Source organism: Canis aureus, chromosome 8 (assembly GCF_053574225.1).
Source record: "Canis aureus isolate CA01 chromosome 8, VMU_Caureus_v.1.0, whole genome shotgun sequence".
NCBI lineage: Eukaryota > Metazoa > Chordata > Mammalia > Carnivora > Canidae > Canis > Canis aureus.
The window spans coordinates 5,437,505-5,459,511 of record NC_135618.1 but is presented as its reverse complement, the minus strand read 5'-3'; the positions used below and the strand labels follow the sequence as shown (position 1 = coordinate 5,459,511).

The following is a 22,007-nucleotide window of genomic DNA, read 5'->3' as shown; positions in this document are numbered from 1 at the left end:
AAGCAGTGAATTTTATACGTTAATTTATGACCTTGTCAATGTGCTTGCACATTTGAAATGTGCGTTTGAACCACTTGTTATATCATAATTATTTCTTTGTATAGTAGAAGTTTTCCAGTTCTAGATTTTATTAAAAACCTTTGAAACTTTTCTGAAGAACAGGATATTGGTGGATATAATTTACTTTCTCAAACCCCAAGGCTAAAAATAATAGGAAAGAAACCAATCATGTAAAACTTCATTGAGTAGTTACAACATTTCTCAACCTGCAAATGAAATGAACACTTACTTGATTTCCAGAGTTGTGTTTTAAAAGATTTTTGCCTCCAGATGTAAATGCTTTAATTCTTTTCTGGGCAATGTGATACTCTCCTACAGTGAAGTGGTAAATGAAAACTAACTTGAACCATCTGAATGTTCTGCAGAGAGAGGAAAAAAAAAGGATACTAGTGAGAAAAAAAGTGATTTTTAAAATCATTCATATTACCACAAAGTGTTGGTTGGAGCAAAGATTTTAAGAGCCTTCAAGGAGGTTGAAGATTCAACAAGCAGATCAGTAACACACCATAAAACAGTGCCTAGATATAGACATTAGATTGTTTTAGCAGTGCATTTAAGCACAATTGAAGGAATATTATTTAGGCACAGAGAGCTGGTAAATGACAGTAGCAGATGGATTGTACCCATCTGCAGTGATCAGAGATGAATTGCTCTGTTTGAATAGTTGAATTTTATACTTTGGAAGCCTACTAGGTTCCTGCAGCCAGAGGCTTCAAAAGATGGACTATTTTGTCCAACCAGCCCAGAAGGAAATATTAAGTCTGTTAGTGTCAATCATTTACTTGCATGGACAATAATGCCCTTGGGATGAACATCTTTAGACACAAAAGTCAATAATCAAGTGCTTTACAGGTAGATGATAACAGTGACTAACTTACAGGCATTTTTCCCCTTCACTTCCTGTTCTTGAAAATATCAGTGTGGCTGGGAATTGGCAAGTTTTATTATCCTCTTACTCCATTTTTGGGGCATTTTTGGTACTGAGGCATCACTGACATATTAGTTTCAGGTATACAACAAGATAATTTTAGATTTGTATATATTACAAAATATCACCATGATAAGTCTAGTTAACCTGTTACCATACAGAGTTACAGAATTTGTGTGTAATGAGAACTTTAAGATCTACTATCTTACCAATTTTCAAGTATATAATACAGTACTATTAACTAGAGTTGCCATGCTGCCCATTACATCCCCATGACTTATTTATTTTATAATAGGAAGCTTGTGCTTTTTGAATCCCTTCACCCATTTGGCTCACACTCTACCCCCCATCTCTGGCAACTATCAATTTGTTCCTGTTCTCTGTATCTATGAGGGGTTTTTTGGTTTTGTCTTTAAGATTCCATACATAAGTGAGATCACAATTTAGTCTTTCTCACACACACACACACACATTTGAGTTAGTGTTTGCATTTTCTTTAGATAAATACCTAAAAGTAGAATTGCTGAATCATATTATGTGTTTTGTTTTTTTTTTTTTTTATAACTTTTTCAGGAAACTTCATAGTGTTTTCCATGTGGTTGCACTAATTGACATCTCCACAAACAATGGCCAAGGGCTGTATTTTCTCTACATCCTTGCTAATGCTTGTTATTTTCTTTTTGATTACAGCCATTCTAATGGGTGTGAGCTGATACTGCATTGTGGTTTTGATTTGCATTTCATTGATAATTACTGATGAGCATCTTTAAATGAATCTGTTGACCATAGTATGTCTTCTTTGGAAAAATATCTATTCAAATCCTCTTTGCTCATTTTTAAATTGGATTGTTTTTCTGGGTTTGTATGAGTTCTCTATGTATTTTGGATAGGGCACCTGGTTGGCTGAATTGGTAGATCATATGACTCTTTATCTTGGGGTTGTGAATTCGAGCCCCACATTGGGTGTAGAGATTACTTAAAAAAATTAAAAATCTTCAAAAACCTGAAGGGAAGTTATATATTTTGTATATAAGTGTCTTACTAAATATATGATTGGCAAGTATTTTCTCTCATTTAGTAGGCTGTCTTTTCATGTTGTCAAGAGTTTCCTTTACTATGCAGAAGCTTTATATTTTATTATAGTCCTACTTTTTATTCTGTTGCTTTTCCTTTAGGTGTCAGGTTAAAAAATCACTACTATTTATTATCTATGTTTTCTTCTAGGATTTTTATGGTTTTAGATTTTAGGTTCAATTCTTTAATCTATTTTGAGTTAATTTTAATGTAAGATAGTGGTCCAGTTTATCCAACATCATTTATTGAAGAGACTATTCTTTCCCCATTGTATCTTCTTGGCTCCTTTGTCATAAATTAATTGACCAAATATGCATGATTATATTTCGGGGCTCTCTATTCTGTTGCATTGACTATGTGTTTGCTCTTATACCAATATCATATGGTTTTGATTACTACAGTTTGATATCAGGAAGCATGATGCCTCCAACTTTCTACTTTCTCCAGATTGCTTTAGTTACTCAGGGTCCTCTGCGGTTCTACACAAATTTTAGGATTATTTATCATTTTTCTGTAAAAACTGCCATTGGAATTTTGAATTGCACTGAATATGTAGATTGCTTTGGGTAGTATGGGCATTTAACAATGTTCATTCTTACTATCCACAAAGATAGCTTTCCATTTATTTATGTCTTCTTAGATTTTTTTTTCCAGTGTCTTACAATTTTCAATACACAAGTCTTTCACCTCCTTGGTTAAATTCATTCCTAGGTATTTTATCCTTTTTGATGGAATTGTAAATGGGATTGCTTTCTTAATTACCCTTTCTGATCATCTGTTATCAATGTATAGAAACATAAAAAGATTTTTTGTATATTGACCTTGTATCCTGCAACTTTACTGAATTCATTTATTAGTTCTAACATTTTTTTCTTTTGGGATTTTCCATAGATAGTATTGTGTCCTCTACAAATAGTGGCAGTTTTATTTCTTCCATTCCAATTTGTAAGCCCTTTTTTCTTTCTTTCTCTTTTTTCTCTTTCTTCTTTCTTTTTCTTTCTTTCTTTCTTTCTTTCTTTCTTCTTTCTTTCTTCTTTCTTTTTCTCTTTCCTTTTTCTTTCTTTCTTCTTTTTCTCTTTTCTTTCTTTTTCTTTCTTCTTTTTTTTTTTTTTTTTTTCCCGAATTGCTCTGTCTAGGACTTCTAATACTATGTTAAATAAAAGTGACAAGAGTGGACATACTTTTCCTGTTCCTGATTTTAGAGGAAAAGCTTTCAGCTGTTTACCATTGAGTATGATGTTAGCTCTGGTCATAAATGGCCTTTATTATGTGCTAAGGTACATTCTCTCACTACCTCAATCACTGTCCACAAATCCTGAGATTGTATTATGAAGTGATACTGAATTTTGTCAAAAACATTTTCTATGGCTCCTGAGATAATCATAGGATTTTTATCCTTCATTTTGATATGATGTACTACATAGTTATTTTTATTGCTTTTGTCTATTAAGCTTCAAACTAGCTTTATAAGTGATTAGTCCACTATCTTTACTATATATTTACCATCCCAGTGAAATTTATTCTTTCATGTGTTCTTGTTAATAACTAGGACCTTTTTCAGTTTAAGGAAGTCCCTTCACCATTTCTTGTAAGGCCAATTCAATGGTGATGATCTCCTTTAGTTTTTGTTTATCTAGAAAACTCTTTCTCCTTCAATTCTGAGTGATAACTTTGCTGGGTAGAGTATTTTTGGTTGGATTTTTTTTTTTCTTTTAGCACTTTAAATATATTGTGCCACTGACTTCTGGCATGTAAAGGTTCTGTTGAAAAATATGCTTATAGTCTTATGGGGGTTCTCTTGTATGTAACAAATTATTTTTTTCCTGCTACTTTTCAAATTCTTTCCTATTTTTAACTTTTGACATTTTAATTATAATATCTCTTGGCATGGATCTCTTTTGGTTCATCTTATTTGGAACTCTCTAGGCTTCCTGGATCTGGATGTCTGTTTTTTCTCCAGCTTAGGAAAATTTTCAGCCATTTTCTTCAAATAACATTTCTCCCCCTTTCCCTTACTCTTCTCCTTCTGAGAGCCCTATAAAGTGAATGTTAGTCCATTTGGTACTGTTCTGTAAGTCCCTTAATCTATCTTCATTTTTCCCCATTCTTTTTGTTGTTCTGATTGTGTTCCATTGCACTGTCTTTCCATTAACTGGTGCTTTCTCCTGCTTCATCTAGTCTGCTGTTGAACCCTTCTGGTTCATTTTTCAGTTATTCTTCTTCAGTTCTGTGACTTCTGTTTGATACTTTCTTATACTTTCCATCTCTCTTTTGAACTTTCCACTGTGTTCACCTATTCTTCCCTCTAGTTCAGTGAGCAAGCTATCTTTATGACCATTATTTTGAACTCTTTATCCAGTAAGTTACTCATCTCTGTTTCATTATTCCTATCCCCAAAATTCTATATTGTTCTTTCATTTGGAACAGATCTATCTCTTCATTTTGTTGACTGTGTTGATTTTTGTGCAGTAGAAGAAACAAACACCTTTTAGTCTTAAAGAAATGGCCTAATGTAGGATATGAAGCATGCTGTTCTCAACCGTGCCTCAGCTCGTTTTTTTCTCAACCTTTTGTGCTTGTCCAAGTAGCCTATTATATTTTTAATAACTCCTAGTAGTTAAGGATGTGCCTATCCTGTCAGTGTCCCAAAAGGGAGAATCTAAATGCCTAGATTCATGCTGATTAGAAGCCACTCTCAGGCTGCAGCTTTTAATAGTATGCAAATGTATAGGCCTTTTGGACTCAAGCATAAACTCCAAGGGCAGCAGAGCCAGGAAATCTGGAGGTGTCCCTTGGGTATGAATTGCAAGACTGGGACTCCAGACAAGTTTATAAGCTCTTTTCTGTGAGATATTGGTGAGGTGGAGCAAGGCAGGCAGGGGATGTCAAGATGGCATCTATACTTTACATTCCTTGAGAGCAGGTTGGTGGGCCACTAGATGTGTACCAAACTTGAAGCCTGCCCCTGAGACTGAAGATTCAGGAGAAGAAAAGAAAAATGTTTATTCAGACTCTTTGCCATTTTTAATGGATTTTATTCATTGAGAGCGAGAGAGAGCACAAGCAGAGGGGAGCAGCAGAGAGAGAGGTGGGGGAAAATCTCAAGCAGACTCTGTGTTGAGCATGGAGCATGAGGAAGGGCTTGATCTCAAGACACTGAGAGCATGACCTGAGCTGAAACCAAGAGCCAGATGTTCAACCAACTGAGCCATCCTGGCACGTGTTTTCAATTTTTTTACTTCAGTTTTTAACCTGACTCAAAATTTTGACCTACCTGACTGTAGCCAACTGGCAGGTTGAATGATGTGCCAAGTTTGGCTTGTTATGGCTCATGTAGATAGCTCTGCTAAGGGCAGGAACTGGTTCTTTCTGAGATGAGACTGATGTTTTGTCCCTCACTAAAAACAAAGTCAGAAATTTCTGTAAATTTCAACAAATAAGAGCATGTAACTATGTTATATAGTGTATTGCACATTGGTATTGGAGGGAAGAATAATATGTAATAACCTCTAACAAAGTTCAATACAAGAAGGAATACAATTTTACTAAGTATAAACATATAAAAGTTGTGTTCAAAATTAATAAAAATTATTATTGTCCAAACAAAATTTTAGACACTCAGATTTGTTTAACTAATCAGTTAAATTAATTCAATCTTTTCTTTTGTACCAAGTGAATTTAGGAAAGTAAAATTTATCTTTCAAGTAAATTTATAAAGGTCTTTTCTTCAATAATTTAGTTCTTGATATAGCCGAAAACTTGTTTTATATATTTAAAAAGCAAAGAAAGCATCTGAAATCCTTTAGAGTTTTGAGAAAATTAAAAATATTTTTAAACCTTTTTCTTTCCATCTTAATTCTGCTAGACTACATCAAAATGCCTAAACTCTGGGCCTTTCTAGTTTCTCAAGTCCAAAGGACATCACAGTGTATGTAAATGGGATCCCTATTTTGTGTAGCAAACCAGTTATTAACTATCTGTGACAGTCCTATATCCATTCTGGAACAGGCATTTTTATCATCACTGGTTATGGGAATTCTGGATTAATACTATCAAATTTTTGCGATTTTCAGCATATCATTTGGATATTGGAAGCTTTACTTCAACTTCATATACAATGATGCTTTATTTTTGTTTTGCTTAGTTTGTAGAAAAAAATAACTGAAGTTGATTCCAAATGTTGGATATTTTCCCCCCATGCCCTCCTTGATCTTTTTGTTCATTATTAACTCCATTAAGTTTATGGACTCTATTTAATTATAAATAACAGCCATCCTTTATAAACCTTGAGAGTAAATGAAATTTAAAGCTTGTGATTTTGTAAAATAAAAATAAGTCAAGAGGAAATGTTCAACTTTTTTATTTTTGTATGCATGAGACTATCAATTTGGTCGAGTTAGGTATCCTGTTCATGGAATATGTGTGGTACTACACCCCAAGTGATGCATCTGAAAGCAAGACAAAATGCCAAATTCTTTAGAATAGATAACATTCCAAAGCAACTAGAATCCATACGTTGTGCAGAATTATGATTAAAATAGTGACCACCAATCTGTCAGAAACCTCCCATTGACTTTGAATAGAACCCACCTATCTTCCACAGATGTGATTATACTGAGGCAAAAATAACACTGAATTTTATGAAATAGTAAATCATCAAATCAAAACTTATAGGACAGATATCTGATGTTGAGTTTTGAGTAAATCCAGACAGCAGTGTGGTGGTGGCACTCTAAGGACATCCAGCTTTACCAAGACAAAGGTTTTGGACAGAAGATGGTACTGAGTGGGAGCACATGGATATCAACAACTCCTGAACTGAAAAGTGTTTCAGAAAAGTTTGATCCTGAATGAAAGAAAGCATTGTGTCATATTTCATTGTAGTGTTTTCTTTCTAGTGGAACATAATTCTTAATAATTGATGGCATTTAGGTGAAATACAGTATTAAATATTTAGCCAGTAACACACATAACATCTTCTGAAAGCTCGGCAAGTAAATCAGTCAATGCTAAACAACAGCTACCACATATTTTTATTTTTTCCTTGGAAAGAACCTTAAAAGGAACAAACAACGAAACAAAACACATAAATAGCCTCATTGAAGTTTGTAGACAAGCCACTTCTGGTTTACCAATTATTTTTATATTGATGTTAATGTATACATAAAGACATTTCACATCCATGCGTACAGAAAAATAGTAATATATAACTTGAGATTTCAGCAAATTTTTATTTTCTTGAGGCTGTTCACCATCTTTAAATTTTCTCATTTTCTCTTCTTCTGGCTCCTTCCTGCTGCCTATCTTTGGTCAATTATTGCTTCTCAGTACCATCACCAAGGACAAAAAAAAAAAAAAAAAAAAAGAAATAGTAAAATCAGTCCATCTAGTAATTTAAGTCTATTAAAGGGATTAATAAAAAGGATCTAAGTAATGTCAAAATGAATTTATAGGATTATCAATGAATCCCAATTATTTCTACCATCTTCCCCACACAGGTATTTGAGTTTTGTGTATGCTTTTGTATGGATGGAACTTTAGGGGAAAATTTTAAGATACAGAAACATATATTCAAGTTTATATGGTAAAATAATACATATACACTTTTAGCTTCATTTTGGTAATAAATGGGATGCATTTTTATCTTCAATTTCAGAGCTGTTTGTAATTATTTATTAATTAATCACAATATTTTAAGCATTGATTTCATCTAAATTTGTGATTGATTGATTTCTTTCCAAAAAAAGTATTCCCACAGTATTCTTACAGTGCTGAAGACCTTGTAGCATGCCATTTTTATTAGTTCATCAGAATGGGACTACTGTGCTCAGAGACTTAGAACTGTACTGAAACCAAAGCCCCAAAATAAGATGGAAAAATTCTAAAGGTATGTTTAGAAAATTATTTAAAATTACTATAGTACCATATGAGCACAATGCTCTACAAATCCATCTTTAATAAAAAGGAAAATTAAAAGTGTTAAATATCAAAAAGTCCCTTTTCTGAACTTACATAGCTTTGAAATAACCTTTCATTACAAATGGATTACTTGTATTTATGTTTTAATATTATGCTATAGCAATTATGTTAATATTAATTTTCATTAATTCACTTCAGTGAAACAAACAAAAGTCTACAGAAAACTCTATTTACAATCTTGCTCGATCAAGAAAGGCAAAGTATATGATATTTAAGATGTCTTTACATCCAACTGTTTTCTATTTAAAGTAATTTCTTGAAAAATTTGCTCCCTATAAGTTAACATGTCTTCTACATCTTTGTAGACCAGCATTTCTTCAATGGACAACAGTTGATAGTTATTCAGGCTGAATGCTGACTTGTTCTGTATACCATTCAACATTTTTAGGGATGTTGTAACTGAATCACTCAAAGAAGAACACACTGGGAAAATACGAGCGTTCCACAAACTCAAACATGTCTTGTTCCCAGAGAACAGTTCTTCTGTAACTTTCAGATTCCAAATATCCAAGCATGACAGGAAAGAGACTCCAAAGAACTGAAGTAATTTTATATCTGACAAGGTTTTAACGTTCTTTTTCAAGTTGTCTTGCACTCCAAATGCCATAGTTGAATACTTTAAGTATCCATTCATCTTCAAACTTAAGGAACACACAAAAGAATATGCAGGCAGGACAGCTGCTGTTATGATAGAACAACCACTAATAATGCAGTTTTCCCCAACTGAAACATCAGGCCCCAGTCTGGAATATTCCACAACTGAGCCAGTTGCCACAGAGCATCCTGAATCCAGTATACTTTGAATGACACAAGATGTGCTACCATGGCATTTTGGTATTCCAGAAAAGATGCTAAACGCTATGGACTGTAAGCCAAGCTCTGACTTTAAATTGCTATCTGAAGTAAAATGAAACAAATATTCTTCAGTTGTTCCAATGTGATAAAATTTGGAATTATTAAGAACAACAACATTTAATGAGGTTCCTTTAAGAAGATGAAATATTCTCTGCCTAATGTCTACCAACTCTGCATCTTCTTTAGTGACATTTGATGTATTTCTGGTGTATTCCACAGTTGCTCCAGGTCCCAAAGCCTGCAGAAAGTCTCCATAGGCATCTATTTCACACTTCAATGTGCCTATTTCTTCATAAAAAGCAAGTAACTTTTTTGCTGATTTATGATCCATATAAAACAAGCTGTCCGTGTAGACATACTCAGAGTCTAATTTAAGAGAAGGAGTGTCACCCTTAGCAAATTCTTGTTGAGAAAAATTGCCAGGTCTGTACACAGCATCAAATTGATGCATCTTTTCTATGCTGGGCTTATGAAGGAAACGATGGCAACACTTGTATTCAAGGTCTCTGTATTCTAAAGCACTAAAAGGTTCTAAGACAAATACTCCATGTGTGGTACCAACAGTCAAACTGGAAGGATGAGCTAAAGCAGTAAAGCCAGGTTTGTCAAATCTAATAAACTCACATTCTCCAATGCTATAAAGTTCAATATCATCTGCACAGGTAACCAGAATCCCAGGATTCATGTGTGAGGGGAAATCAATATACATGGCTAGTTTTAATTCTAACATCTGATAAATGGGGTTACCAAAAGGTAATGCAGTGAAAATTTTGCCCAGAGCACTTGCATTTGGAAGGCGTTGGCTGTAACCACCTATATAAAATTAAACAAAATAACAGTTTTAAAATGTTTACAAGACTGTAAGATTTTAAAAACCCAGGGGCATCAGTTACAACTCAAAATATCTCTGAAGATATTTAATATAGATATAATACATTACTGTAACTCAGGAAAGAATAGTAAATTCTAGGTTACAAATTCAAAGAGCAATTCTCCTGTAGTGAGTTGATATAATGCAATGTTACATTAGGAAAGAATTCCATTATATTTTAGAGGCTGTGAATTGTTTTGAATAAATTGTACACTTTGTAAAAAGGACCATAGGGCTAAAACATGATCTTATACCTATATTTTAAACAATAAATTGAAATCGCAACAATGTTTAAACTCTTACATTAAGAATCCACCTCATAGAGGGGAAAAAGTCACAAAAACCTAACATACCAATTCCGAGATATAATTATTAAAGAGTAATTTCCAGATGCAGTGTCTTTCCTCAAATTATTACATACACTCAGAGGAAGTAAAGGTGCATTTACTTGAAAGCATTTAAAACTTATTTTTAATTTAAACAAGCTTTTCCCTCTAGGATGAGTTTTACAACTTTTCAATTCCTTGAAAAGCATGCTCTCTTAACTACATTAAAAAGCTTACAACATTTTTATGTAACTGGTTAGAGTGAGAAGCAGCATTACATAGAAGAAAGGGTCAAACAAAAACAGGTTCAAACTCTGGTTCACCACTTTTTAGTTGTTTATTTTTGGATTTACTCCATATCAGCAAGTGTAGAATAATACTTGCTTTATCATGTTTTATGTAAAGCACCTGGCACACAGTATGTTGTTCAACAAATGAGAGTTAATACTTCCTGCTTTTCTCCTTTTCCAAAGACTAGCCAACTTAATTTAGCATTCTAAGAATTACCTCTTTCTAACTATGTATTTTCAAGTATCTAACTTTTTACTAATTTGGTAATAATACTGGTTCTGGAATAAACCTATAAAGTAAAATTTTGTTTCTATTTTTTTTAGAGTTAGTCTTAAAATTATAACTTGGATGCTTTTTAGATATCATCTTTACAAAAAACCATTGTTCTGTATATAAATCACAAGGAATAACAAGTGCCTTGAAAGCCATGTAGATGAGTAGTTCTGAAATACCTGTCCCTAGACTGGTACCAGTCCATAATGATGCTTTCATCAGCTCCCAGTACATACAGCAAAGTAACAGAGATTTTCATATAACCAAAATTTTCATACAACTAAGTTTATTGAATTTAAAAAAAACTCTTTTATTCTGAGATTCTTTCCTACTTTTCTGCTTTAAAGTGTCTTCTTTTGTGTGTAATTCTCCCTCTTAAAAACTTTCTTGTTCTCTTCATGTTTTGTTATCACCCTTTCTTTTGTTTTTAAGGATTTAGACTTTCATCACCAATAATCACATGAAAAAATGCATGATCGAGGGTTTTGGCAAAAATCTGGTAATCACATTGCTAAGCCAGCCTCTCCCCTACAACCATAATCCCTTTTAAAGCATTATCAAGAAATGTTCATATTTTGATGAGTTCTATCTTAGGAAAATAATTTTCTAGGAAAGTAATTTTCTATATACATACTAAAAATAATATCCCAGAAAAGTTGATCATGTATGTGATCTATAATTTTAAAGAAACATTTGTGAAAAAAAATCATGCTGCTTACAACTTTAAAATATCAAGAAAAACATGAAATGTTTTCAAAGCAGAATAACTTTAAAAAAGAAAATAAAAATAGGAGAGGAACGTATTTGCAAAGGTAGAAAAAAGTCCCTAAGATATCAAAGGTAAAATGTAAATTACTGAAAAGAAAATGTATAACTTTACCAGAATGAATTAATAGGATGACAAAGGAATTCCATTTATCTCCATATAGCTTTTCCAAACATCGAAGAGCACAAAGTGTGGATCCTCCATTTCCTTAAAAATTAAAGTTAAAAAACACAATTAATAGAAACCTACTGAAAATTTGTAATTATGGTAAAATTAGGTGTTTTAACTTTGAAGATATGGCCTTTGGCTACAATTAACTAGGCAGAGAGCAAAGGTACGGGCAAAAGTATCAAATTAAATACACATTTCACAGCAGTTATATAAATATTTAGCAATGAAACCTAGAGATCAGCACTTGATAATAAATGATGAACATTATTATCTCTGAAAATAGTAATAAGAATAAAGAAGAAATGATAAATTAGGCAATATGCAACACAAGAAGACTGTAAGTATACACATGTGGAATTACAAACTGAAAAACCCATTAAAATAATTCTCTCACATGACAAAACCAAATATTCAAGTTAAACATCCTTTCTAAAGTTTCTTAGAACCTGATGTTTTAAAAAACATCTTAAACTATACTTAGTAGTTACCTTGGGCAAGTTATTTAACTCTCTGTGCTTCAGATTCTCATCTATAGGAATCATAAAAGTACTGACTGCACCATTATGAGGACTGAAACACTGGTTAATTAGTACAATGCCAATGTCAGATATAGGAACCCTGTCTGGTAGCAAGGGGCTTCAGCTTTAAGTCTCACATAGAAAATGGCCCCCAGAAAAATAGCACGTATTTTTATTTGCAATGGAAAGTCAAAGGCAAAGTTGACTTAAACTGGGTTTTTAAAGTTAGTATCTATGATACTTAGGCCATTAGGCTGTACTCTTTTGCTTTTTGCATTGTGGCTCCAAGAGGCCAAGTATATGTATGTATTTTTTTCCCCTGATTTGCAATCTTCATCTTCAAATTTCTGAATTCTGGAGTTGGGAGGGAACTTATGACTCTGCCGATAAAGTCCAAATGAATATTCACCGTCTAAGTAAATTTATTGGAATTAATGGAATTCTCTTTTAAATAACATTCTGCAACTTTTTCATGGTAAGTCAAATGTGTAAGAACGGTTGTCATGCCTTTTATCTTTCTCAAAAAATAGTAAATTACATTAAATTTTTAAAGTATGGAAAGACTATAGGTAGAAAGATACAGAGCTCATAAACTGTGAGCCATAGGAAAGCTTTTCTTCAGTGATCATTATGCCCAGAACCCACAATTTAAATCTGACCATATAGAGAGTACCTATTTTGGCTCCGGCAGGATCAACAAAAACATGGTATTGAACTCCAAGGGGTAACTCCTTTCTTTTCAGCTTTTCTGATAGCTGTTGCTTATAAGCAAGTTCCTGCTTTTCGTCAGCTGCTGTTATTGCAACGATGTCCCAGAATTCTCCAGGTGCCACAGGTTTGCCTGTATGGAAAAAGCAAGGACCTCCGTATCAGAAATCTCCAGCTGTTACAGATTTACCTATTTGGAAAGAAACAAAGATTATCTTCCTAAATCTGTCGTCGTCTTCGAATTAGAGAATAATTAGTGGCTAGGTAGTCTAATTCAAACTAGTTCTATTGAAGATTGTTCACAAATCTTGCAATTTTTTTTCCTCTTTGATATTACTGGCTCCTTTGATGGTTTCTAGTTCATTTATTTAAATATTCTGAAAGTTGTTATGTTTCTTAAGAGAAGTACTTTTGCCTTGCTAAAATCCACCTCCATTCAACCCAACGATCCATTCCTACGGGTGTTGCTCTTTATAAATTTAGGTACTTTGTTTCTTACTACCTTAAGGGGAGCCATGCAAGTTTACAAAGGCTTTGAAGTATGACCTAAAATTCTGGATAACAGAAAAGCTCCCAACTCCCTGATGAACACACTGAAAAAAAAAAAAAAAAAAAAGGATTTTTAAAATTTATTTTTTTTAAATTTTTGATAGACAGTTGGAAGCTCTTATTGCTAAACAGGATGAATAAGGATTCTTATTAGTCAACAAACAGGATTTATCAGCCAAAATCTAACAGTCTTGAACATTTTACTGTCTTTCAAGTATTATTTCCTGTATTTCTAAGATAGTAATTTCATCAAAAGTACAACTGATTTTATCAGGATTTATCAGCCAAAAATCTAATAGTCCTGAACATTTTACTGTCTTTCAAGTATTTTTTCCTGTATTTCTAAGGTAGTAATTTCATCAAAAGCACAACTGATTTTATCAGACAGCTGTACAAGGAATGACAAATGGCACAGTCTTTAATTCTTTTTCTTTCTTTTCTTTCTTTCCTTTTTTTTTTTTTTTTTGCTACAAACTTCCTCTTATGAGTTCTAACCCATAGTTCCTCCATGTGTTTTGCTTTTTACCCAGTATGCATTCACAGCAGGGAGCGAACCGGTAAAGTAGGTATGGGGGTTGGCTGGAAAGGGCTAAAATCGGATAAATCATGGTCAAAACATTACTTTAGCTCACTTTTGATTTACTTAAAGTAACTGTGAGTGAGCCAACCCATTGCATAAGTCGGATTAGTTGCACCTCCCGTTCGATCTACAGTTTCCTTCTTATTTTGACATCTTATGTTAGTAGGAATAAAGTCAAGGAAACAAAGTACCAACATAACCTATAGGAAGGACAGTGACAGAATTAAAAGAAGAAAAAAAAACAAAAACCCAACAACCCAGAGGAGGACGAGCTGCGGCTGGGTGCACCCTGAACCCCAGAGCGCGCAGCACCCCGGCGGCGGCAGCGCACAGCCTCCCGGGGCGCGGGCACCCGTTCCTCCGCCGGGCATCCGTGGGGCGCCCCGTCTGCTACCTCGCAGCTCGGAAAACCTCCGCAACTTCCGCTGGGCGGCTTCTCGCAGAGCCGCGCCGGCCCCCGCACCCGCGGCGGCCATAGCGACACCCCGCCGGGCCCAGGCGGCCGCCGAGCCTCCACCAACGCCGCGCAGCGCGCATGCGCCCCCGGCTCCGTGTCGCCTCGGCCCCGCCCCCTTACGCGCGTCCCGCACGTGACCACGTCCCCGAGCGAGTCCGGCGTCGTTTCCCTGGCAACGGCGTCGGCAGCCGATGGCCGCCGAGGGATTTGCCCGACGGGGCGGGGTCTGGGCCGCCTGTTCCCACCTCGAAAGGTTTGCAGCCCAGCTGACCCGGTGAGTGGCTCGGGCTGGGCGACGGAATTGCCCGAAGCGACCCGCGGAGCGGACGACCCCACGGCCCAGCCCCCGGCTTCCCCTGGAAGGTGGCTGCGTCCCTGCGGATGCGCGGCCCGCGGAGGCCTGCGGACCCTGAATACCCCCGCCCTGGGGCGTCACCCGAAGACCTGGGCCCCCAGCCCGCGTCCGGATGCACAGTCCGCGCACTCAAGATGTGGCCCCTCTCCGGGGGCCGTAGCTCTGCGGCGCCCGCCCTCAGTTTTGAGTTCAATTCATAGGGTTTTGTGAATTGTTATGTGATGCACCTGCCACCGGGCCCTAGGTCCCTAGGCGTCTGCGGTATTTGGTGTGTTCTCTGGCCTTTTCCGCAGGCGCAGACTGACCAGGAACTTTAAGTGACCTTATTGGGCATAAGCCTTGTTAGATGTGGTTCTGGTAGATGTCTACAGGGACCTGTATTGGGTGGGTGTCTGTGAGTAGGAGTCTCAGCATCTACGGGTCTTTACATGTAAGAAAGTTACCGACCAGGTGATGACTTAGCGCCCAGGTTTGGGATGAGTCACACCATCTACTCATCTTTACATGTAATAAAGTTGTGGACCAGGTGATGACTTAGCGCCCAGGTTTGGGATGAGTCGCACCATCTACTCATCTTTACATGTAATAAAGTTACGGACCAGGATGATGACTTAGTGTCCAGGTTTGGGATGAGTCGCACCATCTACTCATCTTACATGTAAGAAAATTGTGGACCAGATGATGACTTAGTGAGGGTCTCACAATCAGTAGTAGAGAAGTTCAAAGCTCCATTTTTTTCAATCCCAAACCCAGAAATCATCTACCAATTTATTTTAGAAATCTAGTCTTCATGAAACTCTTCATCAGTAACATAGACAGGCATTCAGAGCTCTACAAGTTCTTGCCATGAACTTAACTTGCCATCAACTTAGGGTCCTCCCCCCCCCCCCCCCCCCGCCAGAGCCCTGGCTTTGCATTTAATTGTGCATTTGTAGAGGAATAATTGGAGTGAAAAGGGAGATTAGGGCAGCCCCAGTGGCGCAGCGGTTTAGTGCCGCCTGCAGCCTAGGGCATGATCCTGGAGACCCTTGATCAAGTCCCATGTCAGGCTCTCTGCATGGTGCCTGCTTCTCCCTCTGCCTGTGTCTCTGCCTCTCTCTCTCTGTGTATGTGTCTCTATGAATTAATACATAAAAAATCTTTAAAAAAAAGGGAGATTATTCTTCCATAGTTTTATGCTTTAACAGTTTTCTGTTATTGTTAATAAAAACAAAACATTAAGAACATTCAGAAAACACAGAAGTCTTGAGTGAGGTGAGAGGGAGTGAAAGGGAGTGAGCAATACAGATACAGATCTGAGAGGTGATGAAGCCTTACAGAAAGGTGTTTTGTTTGTTTGTTTGTTTTGTTTTGTTTTTCTCACTGAGTGAAACAAAGTGTTGCAGATTTTTGGTGCCACTTGCTCGTGTCTAAAAAGGTCAGTCCAGGGCAGCCCGGTGGCTCAGCGGCTTAGTGCTGCCTTCAGTCCAGGGCCTGATCTTGGAGACCAGGGATCGAGTCCTGCTTTTTCCATAATGTCATATAGTTGGAATTTTATATCCTACAGCCTTTTCAGATTGGTCTCTTTCACTTGGTAATATGCATTTAACGTACACCATGTCTTTTCATGGCTTGATAACCAATTTCTTTTTAATGCTGAGTAATAGTCCATTGTCTAGATGTGCCACACTTTATTCACCTGCTGAAGGACATCTTGGTTGCTCCAAAATTTTGGCAATTATGATGAAAGTTGTAGTGAACATCCATGTGCAGATTCTTCTGTGGAAATAAGTATTCAACTCCTTTGGATAAACGCCAAGGAGTGCAATTACTGGATCTTATGATAAGAGTGTGTTTTGTTTTATAAGATATAGCCAAACCATCTTCCAAGCTTGCTGCACTATATTGCATTCCTACCAGCAATGAATGACAATTTCTGTGGCTCCACATCCTTGCCAGCAGTTGGTGGTGTCAGTGTCAAAGATTTCGGTCATTCTAATAGGAATGTAATGATATCTCGTTTTAACATGACATCTGAATATCTTCTTTGGTGAAATCTTAATTAAGGTCTTTGACCCATTTTAAAATCTGGTTGTTCATTTTAAGTGTTTTAAGTGTTCTTTTGTATATTTTTGGATAAAAGTTATTTATTTAAACTTATTTATCATATCTGTCTTTTGTACATACTATCTCCCAGTCTGTGGCTTGCTTTCTCATTCGTTTGACATTACCTTTTGCAAATTATATGTCTTTAATTTTAATGAAGTATAGGTTATAAAATATTTCTGTCATGGGTTATGATTTTTTATTATACCAAAGGTCATCTGGATTTTCTTCAAGGTTACCTTCTAGGAGTTTTATTTATAGTTTTCTGTTTTAGATTGGGGTCATAGATCCACTTTGAATGAATTTTTCTGAAGGTGTAAAATATGTGTCTAGATTCTTTTGTTTTGTTTTGTTTTTCATATAGATGCCCAGTTCTTTCAGCACCATTTGTTGAAAGTCTATCTTAGCTCCATTGTATTGACTTTGCTTCTTTGTCAGAGATTTTGAGTATATTTGTCTATTTCTGGACTCTGTTCTGTTCCATTGGTCTATATTTTTGTTATTTTGACAGTACTATGCTGTCTTGACAATTATAGATTTATAGTAAGTCTTAAGGTCGGCGGTGTCATTCCTCCAACTTTGTTCTTCAATAGTGTGTTAGATATTGTGGGTTTTTGCCTTTTTAAAATAAACTTTAAAATTTAGTTTGTTGATACTGAGATTTTGAATGGAATTGCATTAAATTTATAGATCAAGCTGGGAAGAACTGGTATCTCAAAACTGAGTTTTCCTGTTCAAGCTATCAATGCCCATGGAGTCTCTCTCCATTTATTTAGTTCTTTGATTTTGTTTATCAGCAAAATGGAACAGCAGTTTTCTGTTTCCTCCTATTTTGTTACATATATATCTAAATATTTCATTTTTTGGGGTGGTAATATAAACAGCATTGTGTTTTAACTTGTTCATTACTGGTATATTGGAGACTGATTGGCTTTTGTGTATGGACCTTATATCTGCAACCTGTTAAAATTTCTTATTTGCTCCAGGGTTTGGTGGGATTTTTATTTGTTTTCTGTTTTGTTTTGTTGATTCTTTTGGATTTTTTTCTTTCCAAATAAAGATTTTGGATTTTTTTTCCTTCCAAATTATCTTCTAAATAAAGATTTTATTTATTTATTTGAGAGAGAGAGAGAGCACGTGCATGATCATGAGTGGGAGAGAGGGGCAAAGGGAGAAGGAGAAGCAGACTCCTCACTGAGCAGGGAGCCCGATGCTGGGTTCATGACCTGAGCTGAAGGCAGATGCTTAATGAACTGAGCCACCTTGGCACCCCCTTTTGAATTTTCTACATAGGTGATCATGTCATTTGTGAACACACACAGTTTTGTTCCCTTCTTCCCAATCTGTATATTTTTTAATTTCCCTGATCTGTCTTACTGAATTAGCTAAGGCTTTCAGCACGATGTTAAAAAGCAGTGATGAATTGGGACATCCTTGCCTTGGACCTGATCTTAGCGGGGAAGCTTCTAATTTCTTACCATGAAGTATGATGTTAGCTGCAGAATTTTTATAGATATTTTTATCAAGTTTTGGAAGTTCTCTATCCCTGAGAAATTTTTTCATGAAAAGGGTTGGATTTGATCAAATTATTTTTCTGTATCTATTGAAATGATCATATGATTTTTTTCCCTGTTAATGTGATTGATTACATTAATTGAATGTTTAACAGACTTGCATACCTGAGAAAAATCCCACTTAGTAGATTATTTTTATACATTGTTGGATTCAATTTACTAAAATTTTTTTCAAGATTTTTGCATCTGTTTTCAGGAGAAATATTGATCTGTTGTTTTCTATTCTTGTAATGTCTTCGGCAGTAGCATTAGGATAATGCTGGCCTCATAGAATGAGTTAGGTTTTGCTTCTGTCCTCTGAAAGGGATTGTAGAGAATTGGTATAATTTCTTCCTTAAATTTGGTAGCATTCCTCAGTGAACTCATATGGGTCTGATGCTTTCTGTTTTGAAAGACTATTAATTATTGATTCAATATATTTCATACATATCTGCCTACTCAAATTGTCTATTTGTTCTTGTGTGCACTTGGCAGATTGTGTCTTTCAAGTAATTGGTCCATTTTTATCTAGGATATCCAATTTTTGTGCATGGAACTATTCCTAGTAATTCTTTATTATACTTCCAATGTCCATGGAGTCTGTAGTAGTGTCCTCTCTTTAATTTCTGATATTAATAATTTGTGTTCACTCTCACTTTTTTCTTTGCCTGGTTTATCGATGTTGATTTTTCCAGAAAACCTGATTTGGCTTTTTGGATTTTCTCTATTGATTTTCTGTTTTCAATTGCATTGATTTCTCCTGTAATTTTTATTATTTCTTTACTTCTGCTTACTTTGGATTTGACTTGCTCTTTTTCTTTTTTCTAGTTTCCTAAGGTAGAGTTTAGATTATTGCTTTTGGATTTTTCTTCTTTTGTGATATATGCATTTATGGTAAATTTCCCTATAAGTACTGCTTTTGCTACATCCCATGAATTTTGGTAAGTTGTATTTTTATTTTCATTTAATTTAAAATATTTTCAAATTTCTCTTGAGATCTTCTTTGGCCCATGTGTTATTTAGAAATGCATTGTTTAATCTCTACATATTTGGAGATTTTCCAGCCATCTTTCTGTTATTGTTGTGTAGTTTAATTCCATTGTGATCTGGGGAAGACATTGTATAATTTCTATTCTTTTAAATTTGTTAAATTTTTTTAGGCCCAGAGTGTGGCCTATCTTGGTAAATGTTTATGTGGGCTTTTAATGAATATACATTCAATTGTTGTTGGATGAATTAGTCTGTAGATGTCAATTATATCCAGTTGATTGATGGTGTTGTTGTGTCTAACTATGTTCTTACTGATTTTCTGTCTGCTAGATCTATTCATTTCTGATAGTGGGGTTGAAGTTGCCAACTGTGATAGTGGATTCATCTGTTTCTTGCAATTCTATCAGTTTTGCTTCACTTTTGTTAGGTTCATAAACTTTATCAGTTGGTATGTCTTTTTAGAAAAATGACCCCATTATTATTATGTGATGCCATTCTTTATCCTGATAACTTCCCTAGCTTTGAAGAATGCTCTGTTTAAAGTTACTATAGTTACTCCTGCTTTCTTTGATTGATGTCTGCACGATATATCTTTATCACTTTATGTCTTTACCTTTAAAGTGGGTTTCTTGTGGACAGCATATACTTTTTTTAAAAGATTTTATTTATTTATTTATTCATGAGAGACACATACACAGAGAGAGAGAGAGAGAGAGAGAGAGGTAGAGAGGGAGGGAGGCACAGACAAGGCAGAGGGAGAAGCAGGCTCCATGGAGGGAGCCTGATGTGGGACTCGATCCTGGGACTCCAGGATCATGCCCTGAGCCAATGGCAGGCACTAAACCACTGAGCCACCCAGGGATCCCCTTGTTTTGTTTTTTAATCTCATCTGATAATCTCTTTAACTTGGTTCATTGGACCTTTGACATTCATAATGAGTATTGACATATTTAGACTAATATATCCATTGTTGTTTTCTATTTCTTGCCATTACTCTTTGTTTTTATCATCTTTCACTCTTTTTATGGCTTTTGTGGTTTTAAATGAGCATTGTATATGATTCCATTTTCTCTCCTTTCATGCCATATTGGTTATAGTTCTTATTTTACCATTTTTAGTGGTTGCCCTGAACTTTGCAATCCATATTATTAACTAATTCAGTTCTATTTTCAAATAACATTGCCCCTTCCCAGGTAGTGTAAGTACCTTATAATTAGAAAATGAACCTAATATTCCTTTTCTCTAAAGAACTTCCTTTAACATTTGTTGTAAGATAGGTCTACTGGCAGCAGAGTTCCTCAATGTTTGTTTGTCTATGAAAGTTTTTGTTTCTCCTTCAGTCTGAAAGGTAATTTCACAGGGTACAGAATTGTAGGTTTTTTTTTTTTCCTTAATACTTTAAATATTTTACTTCATTCTTTCTTGCCCACATGATTTCTTAAGAGGTGTTGATTTCTATACAGATATTTTTCTAGATTTTTTTTATTAGCTTTTATTGTTTTATATCCATCTTCTGGCTCATCACCTTTTATAGAGTTTTTTCACGCTTATAGTTTTACAGTCTATAAGCAAGGAATAAAATAAAAGTTGAAAACTGGTGTTTTCACAAAAGCTTTTTTAAAATTTTTGAACAGAAATCTACAGCCCTCTTAATTTTAGAAAGCAAATACATTTAAAGGACAGAAAATAAGTTGTATTGATTATAAGCGCATCTTTGATTCATTTTTCCAGATGACTTTTTATGTCATTGGACACATGTGGAATATACCACAAAAATGCAATGTTTTAAGGAATCAATGTTCTTTATATAAACTTGCAAACCAACTAGATTCCATTTTCATTTGTCAGGAGATATTAAATTCTAGCTCTTCTGCTATAACTCCTCTCCTTAATTTTTAAAGTGCATTTTGCATGTGATGTAAAATCATGGCAAGTCCTCATCAAAACAGTATTGACTCGATGAATTGTTTGGCCAAATAAAAAGTATTCATTAAAAAAATAATTGCTATGTTTATGATGGGCCTAAATATACTGCAGACATTCTAAACTACAAGTAGTTTACAACCACAACAGATATAAAATATTACTAGTTCTATTTCTAACAGTTAGATTTTTGAAAAAAATAAACCTTTATTTTCCTCCCCTTTTCATTATTTTATTTTATTTGCAGAATCTTAGTAAATTTTATTGTAATTCTGGAGTCTAATGTCCAGAATTCAACTTATAATGATGTCATAACTACTGCTTAAAAAAATAAGTTACTGTAACATAGATCACCAAACTAATACTATGTTTTAATACACTCTTTACTTAAAATAGTAATGCATTTGTATACCTGTCATCTAAAATTCCAGTGACTGAGTGTGATGCCCAGAGGTCATTGACACAGCAAAACATTTTTTTTTAATTTCTTTAAAATATTTATTAAAATTTTCTTTAAAAGATTTATCCATTTGAAAAGGAGATAAACATACAGAATAAAGCATTTTTACCTTTCAATATTTAATTTAGATATTCATTTATTATAACCTCATATAGTTATTTTTCAATGTTTATTGCCAATTTTTTAAATGAAAAAGGAATAAAGAGACTTACAAATGATGTACATTTTATAAAGA

General features: G+C 35.0%; 2 protein-coding genes across 5 annotated transcripts in view; one reads left to right on the top strand and one right to left on the bottom strand.

The window, feature by feature from the left end:
* Positions 1–7,072: 7,072 nt before the first annotated feature.
* On the bottom strand, positions 7,073–14,507 carry FPGT (fucose-1-phosphate guanylyltransferase). 2 transcript variants are annotated; one of them, XM_077905055.1, is made up of 4 exons: positions 14,344–14,502; positions 12,786–12,953; positions 11,538–11,630; positions 7,073–9,709 (listed from the first exon to the last, which is right to left on the bottom strand). In XM_077905055.1, the coding sequence occupies exons 1-4, from the start codon at positions 14,423–14,425 to the stop codon at positions 8,253–8,255; spliced, it is 1,800 nt and encodes a 599-aa protein (XP_077761181.1). In that variant the 5' UTR covers positions 14,426–14,502; the 3' UTR covers positions 7,073–8,252. The 2 variants fall into 2 exon arrangements, with proteins under 2 accessions (XP_077761181.1, XP_077761182.1); XM_077905056.1 differs by having other exon boundaries at positions 8,590–8,892; positions 14,344–14,507.
* A 14-nt stretch (positions 14,508–14,521) lies between these two features.
* LRRIQ3 (leucine rich repeats and IQ motif containing 3) overlaps positions 14,522–22,007 on the top strand; it is a 173,588-nt gene continuing 166,102 nt past the window's right edge. For 2 of the 3 annotated variants that reach the window (XM_077905054.1, XM_077905051.1), the window contains exon 1: positions 14,522–14,680. The gene's annotated coding sequence lies outside the window, so the exon portion shown is untranslated. Of the gene's footprint in view, positions 14,770–22,007 lie in introns of all 3 variants that reach the window. The other variant, XM_077905053.1, reaches the window with a different exon arrangement.

What these genes read in the sequence shown, in the direction of transcription:
- FPGT (XM_077905055.1), bottom strand. Translation starts at nt 14,425, where the DNA reads ATGGCCGCCGCGGGTGCGGGGGCCGGCGCGGCTCTGCGAGAAGCCGCC. An exon ending in GAGGTTTTCCGAGCTGCGAG is followed by an intron (nt 12,954 to 14,343) that starts GTAGCAGACGGG and finishes TTTTCCATACAG; the next exon opens with GCAAACCTGTGGCACCTGGA. An exon ending in CATCCTATTAATTCATTCTG is followed by an intron (nt 9,710 to 11,537) that starts GTAAAGTTATAC and finishes AATTTTATATAG; the next exon opens with GTGGTTACAGCCAACGCCTT.